This window comes from Mesitornis unicolor, unplaced genomic scaffold (genome assembly GCF_000695765.1).
Source record: "Mesitornis unicolor isolate BGI_N332 unplaced genomic scaffold, ASM69576v1 scaffold17568, whole genome shotgun sequence".
NCBI classification, from domain to species: Eukaryota; Metazoa; Chordata; class Aves; order Mesitornithiformes; family Mesitornithidae; genus Mesitornis; species Mesitornis unicolor.
In genome coordinates this window covers 1-8,586 of record NW_010204030.1, presented here as the reverse complement: position 1 = coordinate 8,586, position 8,586 = coordinate 1, and the positions used below count along the sequence as shown (strand labels likewise).

General features: G+C 41.5%; 1 protein-coding gene across 1 annotated transcript; it reads left to right on the top strand.

Moving 5' to 3' along the window:
• Nucleotides 1-1,040: 1,040 nt before the first annotated feature.
• On the top strand, nucleotides 1,041-4,591 carry LOC104535943 (butyrophilin subfamily 3 member A3-like; the record flags this gene model as incomplete). The annotated part of the gene is made up of 4 exons (XM_010190936.1): nucleotides 1,041-1,113; nucleotides 2,206-2,553; nucleotides 3,609-3,707; nucleotides 4,238-4,591. Coding segments are annotated over exons 1-4 (874 nt in total), but the record flags the coding sequence as incomplete, so codon positions are not given.
• Nucleotides 4,592-8,586: the final 3,995 nt, after the last annotated feature.

Below are 8,586 nucleotides of genomic sequence, written 5' to 3'. Positions count from 1 at the left end.
TTCCTGAGCTACTAAAATTCTCCAGACTGTGCTGGCTTGTAGCCATGAGGCCAACTTGTTTTCTTTCTGCATGTTTGATGTGGTAACCACAAACCAGCAAGACATTATATCTTTGAGTGGAGAATACAGAATTTTCTGGTTCAAAAGACTCAGGGCATCTGAAGTAATTGTTTGGGATTTGTTTTTTTTAATTCTCTTTTTCCCATCTGCTAGTAATTTGAAAAAAAGTAGGTATTATGAATACATATTCTATTTTATTCTTTCTGTTTCACTGATGTCGTGTAGTTTGAAGGCTGTAAATAACATTTAAATACTTGTAAGACCAAAGGTCTCTGTGACAGTCATTCCTCTGTTTCTTTTTTCACTGTTATGTAAGTATTTATGCATATTTGAAAAATTAATGACCTTATAATTTCATTTTCTTTAGCTCATACATGCTTGGTCTGCTACTCTTAAATGAATTCTCTAAAATGGAACATCAGACTTGTGGTGAAGCTCAGTAAACCCTAGAAATGGGTGTGACATACTCATGCCTGAAAGAGCTGAGCTTTTTGCTAAACATCCTGTTCCGTAAAACCATCTCACTCATTAATGTCATTGTACTTTGAACAAAACGCTTCCGCCATCCTTCTCTCCTCATTTTTATGTCTTCCTGATGAACATTAGATAAAAGCAAATGTATGTAAAGATTTTTCCCCTTGAGGGGAAAGAATATACAGCATCACGATTTGCTTGCAAGAAATTAGATTCACTGATGGGTTCATATTCCATGGCATTTAGGTCGTTTAAGTGGCATTAATGTTCATTGAATGGAAGTCAGCTCTGTTACACACAGTGACTGGTCCAGTAAAGACACAGCTTGTTCCTGGTCTCAGGTGTTGTAACAATTCAGATAACTCTTCTCAGAAGAGTCTTCATGCTCTTTCTAATAAGCTAAGCTAATATCTAAACTTCCTGCTTTCACCTCCTGCTTTTCATTTAGGGAAGTCTGGCTGTTGTGCAATTGTCTGGAGAGTCTGAACTTCTGCCACTCCTGAGCGATGGCTTCCTTCATCACGTGGCAGGCAATGATACATATCCTGCTTGTTCTGCACAGACTTCAGAAAGCTAGTGGTAAGCAGAATTTATGCCATAGGGTTATAAAAAACAAGTCATTTGCAAAGATTTTTTTAATATTTATGTACGTACATATACATATATACAGACAGCAAAAATTGTAAACTTCCAAGCTCTGGAAAATATGGCTTATTGTATAGGAAGTTACCTGCCTAATTAAGCTCAGAAGTAAGTTTATTGATTAATCATAGAATCACAGAATCATAGAATCATAGAATCATAGAATGGTTTGGGTGGGAAGGGACCTTAAAGATCAACTAGTCCAACCCCCCTGCCATGGGGAGGGACACCTCCCACCAGACCAGCTTGCCCAAAGCCCTGTCCAACTTGGCCTTGAACACTTCCATGGAAAGGGCATCCACAACTTCCCTGGGCCACCTGTTCCAGTGTCTCACCACCCTCACAGTACAGAATTTCTTCCTAATATCTAGTCTAAATCTAGCCTCTTCCAGTTTAAAACCATTCCCCCTCGTTCTATTTTTACCTGCCCTTGTAAAAAGTGCCTTCCCAGCTTTCCTATAGGACCCTTTCAGAAACTGGAAAGCCACGATGAGATCCCCCTGGAGCTTTCTCTTCTTTAGACTGAACAGCCCCAACTCTCTCAGTCAGTCCTCGTAGTGGAGGTACTCGTCTATATGGATGACATATACTACATTCTGCTATATTCCATATTCTAGAAATCTTACCATAAGGTGAAATGTGCCACTTGAAGTACTTGCATTGTTTAAATGGACTTGATATAATCTCCTTTAGTCCATGAGGATCTTGTAGTTCTACTAGGATGACTCCAGTGATACCAAGTGCCAAAGCTTAGGAAATCTGTTCTAGTTCCCAGTGCATGTGCATCCCCCTGCAGAGACCCAAGCTCAGGTGTCTGAATTTGAAGTTAAATATCACTTAAGTGTGTGCATCTGCATGGTGAAAAGTTTCTGTGCCACTGGATATATCACAAAGAACAACCTCTAACCCCTGGTCTAAGGTGTTTGTGGCAGAAATAGTGGAAGCTTTGTTGAAAAATGCTTCTTTCTAAGCAAATTTCCACACAGAATTAGCAATAACTCATAATATGTGTGCATCTGTTTTTCTCAGGTCAGTTTACAGTCCATTCTCCTGACAATGTTATCCAGGCTGTTGGAGAAGATGCCATCCTGCCTTGCTACATGTCTGCCCCTAGCATCCCTGTCAGCCTCACTGTGCAATGGATCCTTCTTAGAGCCATGAATAGAATAGAAGTTATCTCCTTTGATGGAAAAAGTGAGGTGGAAAGGCAAGGAAAGAGCTATGAGGGTCGAACTGCATTTTTCACATCCCAGGTGAGGAGGGGAAACCTCTCCTTGAAGCTTAGGAACATCCAAGTCTTTGACAAAGGGAAATACATCTGCAAGGTCTCCTATTCCAATTGGCATAGGGAAACCTACGTGGAACTGGATGTGACAGGTCAGTGCCTGGGTATCATTGTTTGTAGGTGAGATGAAAGTAGTCTCTCCATGCCATGATAAGGTGAATGCCAGGAAAAAAAAAGTTATCATTCAAGATGCCTCTTTCCATTCCTACACGGATGGGAAAATGGGTTGACTGGAACATTAGTTCAGACAGTAAGTTGACTGCCCATATGAAATACAACCAGAGTTTGAAAATCAATCAAAAAATATGATAAAAAATTATTATAGGCAGGAAGTTCGGGCACATTATCTCCAACTGCTTGTATCTCCTTCTTAGAAGTGCATGTGGAAAAGAATACACAAAGATTAATTTGTTCCCAGGGAAGGGCAAAGCCAGATAGGGTTTCTGGACATCAGCATCGAAGTGAGCTGTCCAGTGGAGTATTCATCTGACTTTTAACTACAATTTTACATTCTATGACCAGTGGAGATGTAACCAATAAAATCAGTGGAGACAAAGAAGGATTTCTCTTCTCCTGAACGAGGGTGAGATTTGGTTACAGTTACTACATCTCAATTTAAGCAGTGCCCAGGCTTCCATGGTAGCTGGCAGAAATCTGGTTGATACAGACAGTTGAGCCTCAAGGGCTGTTCAGAGCACACCTGGGAGTAATTTTGGTTGCCTACAGATAAAGGTCTACTTCTAAGGCCACTTCAGGTGTTTTATGTGATGCAGACTTGTTCAGGGGCTGAAGACTATGACACTGAACTTGACATGCTCTATAGAAGTGCTTATCTCTGTCTTTCTACTGAATCCTGATCTCCTAAGCATATAAAAACATTTTCTCTCTGTCTTGACAGCTCCATACAGAAGCTTGCCTTTGACATCTCCTGTTATTGGAGTAATTGGAAGAGATATTCTCTTGCCCTGCCTGTTTTTTACTAATTTTACAGGAAAATTTGTAGTGCAGTGGAAGTTGCTTCACTCTTCAGAATTAATCCACGAGGTTTTCTGTAATGGGAGAACCAAGTCAGAAATGAGAGGTGAGAGGTATAAGGGCCGAACAGAGCTCTCTTCTGTTGAATTAAATCATGGCAATTTGTCTCTAGTGCTGAAAAACCTCACGTACACTGACAAAGGCGAATACATCTGCAGCCTGGACTCTGAGAGCTGGCATGATGAGACTGTGGTGGAGCTGGATGTGACAGGTCAGTGAGATATTTTTTGAGTTCATGTGAACCGTGTCTTGCCTGAGTATGGGACTCTTGAAGGACCAGACAAAAGACAAACATCACCAGAACCACTGGGAGCAGAACAGATAGAAAAGAGACATGATTTTGTACTGGTCTGGAACATGAACATCTTCAGCTACTCAGTGCCTACAAGGCATTCACAAAGGCAGAGTAGATTTACATGCCATTGTTGTGTTCACCTGCTACTCACTACTGAAGTGTTTTTGGTCTGATCAGCCTTGTCTCACTGCATAGCTCAGTGGATCAGCCTCAGTGTTTCTGCACTTCACTCCACTGCATGGTATGGATATGCCTTGTGTTTGTTTTTTGAATACACTCATTGTCTCTATATTGTCACACTCAAACACCTCTAAGGGCCGCAGCCCAGAAACCTCCAGCTTTTGGAGGACATTTGTAGAAGAAGCTCCTTTCCCCTGCCTGAGGGACTTGGATGCCCTCTCCAGTCTCCTTGAACAGTTCCTCTAAATGTTGCTGTCTTCAAACAGGTCAGTTCCACATCCTCCCTCCAAACAACCCAATCATTGGCTTCATTGGGGAAGATGTCATTCTGCCTTGCCAGTTGTCACTCACCGTTTTTCCTAGGAGCATCAAGGTTCAGTGGATTGCTCTACGACATTTCAGGACATTGAAGGAGATTTCCTATGATGAAGCAGTCAAAGATAGCTGGCTAGAGGAGAGAAGCTGGGAAGGAGGCACAGAGCTCTTCCTCAGCCAGTGGAGCACAGGCAACTTCTCCCTAAAACTGAAGAACGTCCAGATTCCTGACAAAGGGAAATACATTTGCAGTGTAATGGCAGGAAAATGGCATGATCAGGTGGCCATTGAACTGGAAGTGACAGGTCAGTATAATATCTCCTTTCATGAGAAGTGTAAGGGTTTGTATAGAGGCCCACGGCTGATGGACTGGCAGTGGGAGTGAATTTTGAGGGGGAAAAGTTGTTGCTCAAAGAAGCTGCCAACATAGTTAGACATTTTAAGCATGCTGCTGTGACTTGGATGAGGAGATCAATTATCACTGCTCATTCAGAGCTACATTGCCCTTGGTTACACACCGGTTAAGAAATGATAGCTGTGAATAGGTGGAGGATACCAACATGGAGGAGTAGGAAGGCCATGATACTTAAATGTCTATACTATACCAGTCTGGTAGTAAGAGCATGCCTATAAGCAGTTTCCATGAACTAGCTGTCAGGAAGTGCAAATTTGGTTAAACAACTTAGTTACCTGAAGGTTTATATACTTTCCAAAGAGGAATATAACTACATGGTGTTGGCCAAGATACAAAACCATATATTGAGTTGGCAAGCAGAGTGACAACTGAGGTCTTCTTACTTAGAATACAAGTCTGACAATAACTGAAGACTGAAAATGTGACATTGTTACTTCTCTTGTGGTAATGTGTTTGTACTGACAGAACTTGAGACTTCTCTAGGCAAGAAATTAGTTCATCTCCTGTACAGCTTCATGTATTTTTCAGGATCACTGTGGCTTGACAGGTCTTTTTTTCTATTTTGTGTGCAGTTGCTATTCCAAGCGTTCTCACTTCCACGTATGTTGCTGGAGCTGTTGGAGATGATGTGCTCATGGACTGCAGGCTGCCAGCCACTGGCATTTGGGCAAACATTTCTACTGAGTGGTTCCTTTCCAGACCCTCAGAACTGATACAGATTGTCTCCTACAATAAAAGAACTGGGAAAACGATTCAAAACAAAAGGTACTGGGCTCAAAAAGAGCTTCTTCAATGGACACCAAGCAAAGGGATCTTTTCTTTACTGCTGAAAGACATCCAAGTCTCTGATGCTGGAATTTATATCTGTCTGGTGTCTTCTGAGAAAAGACAACATAAGGAAGCCTTTGAACTGGATGTGATATGAAATTGTCTTGCTCAGTTCTCATTGCTTAGTTCTTCCATCTCAAATAAACACTTATGCTCCTCATTTGCAGAAAGATCCTAGAGAGGATCTTGGAAACTGCGGTGCTGTCTGACTCCCATCCCTAGTTTATGATAAAGAATAAGAAATTGAAGGAATTCTTATAACTAGAGAGTTAAATGAAGTCACAGCCTAGCTGGTCTATCAGGTTGCTTTTCCTCTGTCTATTCTGCCATGGATTTGGAGTGATTTGTCTGTTGGTTCAAGAACATCAGCATGTTCTGTGTTTCTTAGATAACAGCCTGCTTAATGGTCAACTGGATTTTGTGTCCAACAGGTATTTTACCTGTTAAAATCCAGTTCTGTACAGCAGGAACAAAACTAAAAAATGGACTTCAGCTATAAACAGGTTTGCAGGAAATTATGCCAGTGGGGTCAAGAAAGACATAGATCTTCCATGAATCTTGTGTCACCTCTGCCAGTCTCAGATATTTTGACGGGTCTGAAGTGGCAGTAGACATCTATGTTTAGGCAACAGATTCACAACTTAGAATTCTCTTAACTGTAATAAAACATAGACACCTAGTTCATATGTGGACACCTGCATTTAGATCTCTGTCTTAGACTGAATGTCTTACGAAAAAACTGTGGACTTGTATCATGAGACATTTGTGTAAAGAGATGCTAGAGATGTAATATTAACGCAAGTCAAGTCTTGGTTAAAATGGACTCAAAATTTACCAGTAACGCTCATTAAAAAACAAGATGAGCATTGGATCGGGTTCCACCAAGACCTATACCCCCTGTATGACTACAACTATAATCCTGAAATCACTGATGCAAAAATGAAGGAATAAATTATCTTCCACCTTCACTTCTCTTCAGGTTAGAGGTAAGGAGGAAGTTCTTTACTGAGAGGGTCGTCAGAGGCTGGAACAGGCTGCCCAGGGAGGTGGTGGAGTCACCATCCCCGGATGTATTTAAAGAGCAGGTAGACGAGGTACTTAGGGATATGGTTTAGGGGGTAGACAGGAGCGGTTGGACGCGATGATCTCGGAGGTCTTTTCCAACCGAGCGATTCTGTGATTCTGTGATGATGCACAGGACAAAAGCTAGTAAGCTCCAATTCCATGTAAGAAAGAACTAGTCACAGAAAATAACCATGACAACCTGGAATCAAGTACTCTATGCTGTCATTTCCAGCTGCCACTTCAGAAAGGGACCCATCTCCCACAAGCCTTGTGCTGCATGAACAGCCCCATGTAGGTGTGTTGGATGCCCTAAAGAATCTATAAGAGCAATGGTAGCCTATGCTTGTAAGGCAACAGGTTTGCATCAGACAACTTGTGGGGGGGTTACAAGAGCAACTCAGCCTTGGATTGCCTTCAGGCTCTGTCTCTGCAGCCCATGGGGACCTGTGTAGTTGGCTTAACCTTGAGTTGTCTGGTAAGCACAAAACTAAACAGGGCAGTGCTGCATCACTGAAAGAACTGAAAACCTGAGTTGAGCCTTGACATCCCCCAGCAATTGATATGCCCTGAGTCCCAAACAAACCACTATTCAGTTGCCTAAAAGTAAGACAAAGGTAAGTCAGAGGATTTCTGGCACCAAGGGACCAGACAGTACAAAGAAATGCCAAAGATAGAGCATACAGAAGGGGACATCACCCAAGAATAACTAAAGATAAGGGGAAACACTGCTAAAGACAAACACCCCAGGTGGTACAATCCACTCAGGCACACTCCTGCCTGCTGTCGTGTACATCAGGAAATAAAAACCCTAAGATTCATGCTAGAAATGGGAAGCTACTTCTCCAGGCATGGAGTGATGAGAACCCTCCCCCTTGGTCGGGCCAAGGTAACTTACTGTGAGCCCTTACCTGGAAGGGTAAGCGAATATTTGGCAGGCTTTAAGTTTGTAGTTGCAGGTGATTGACTAACACATGTGCGGTATTCTGATTCGTTTGGGAGCTGTGATAGTGTGTTCCATGAATCGTCTGGGAATTGTAATAGTGAATTTTGTGAGTTGCCTGGGAGTTGTTGTGAATTGCTTATGGGCAGTAATAGTGAGTTTTGTGAGTGATCTGTGGCCTGTCATGAACTGCCTGTGGGCTGTAATAGTGCATTTTTTGGACTGTTGTAGTCACAATAGTGCATTTTGTGAATTTCTTGTGGTTGTAATAGAGTAGTCTTGCTTTTAAAACTGCAATAGCGCATTTCTACATTGTATCCATCAAACGTGCAACAGTGACATACTGGATCTGCACATGTTGTTCAAATAAACTGTTATTTTGCACCCTGCAGTCTAGTCTCTTTCTATCACAATGTTTCAGCAACTAAATTGTATTTTACCTGACAGAAGGTTATGATTCAGAAGATCTTGTGGATCACACAGCTCTGTTGGGGCTATTTGTGCACTAGAAGAGCATATTACTCTACCACAGGGGTTCAAAGCACAAAAGAGATGCAGCACTGCATTAAGTCCATTTGCATTGCCTCTCAGATACTTCTTCAACATGAGACGGCATGTTCTCACCACAGGAAGTGAAGTGTAGACAGATTACTATGTTTTAAATTACTCGACTTTAAAACATTTTTTTTCTTTTTCATCCAAAATTCTGAAAATTCAATTCAGAAGAGTGATAAAGAGAGGTTACTGTTACAGGGTGCTGTGCATTTGTTGGAGTGAGTGTTTAAATGCATGATGTGAAGTTGAGTTTTGTATGTAAGGCACAGCAGTACAGAAAACTACAGATGTCTTTGAAATGTATTGAAAGGACTGAAATTATTTTCAGAAAAAAAGGCTGTACAGAAACTGTTTTTGAGATAAACATGACATTTAGCAAATCACGGCAAGGGACAGCTCATTTCTGAATGCATAATACAAGTATTGGGAAAAAATATACAGAAAAGGATGAATGAAAAGGAAAACATGTTAAGCTAAGGCATTAAACTATGCATTAC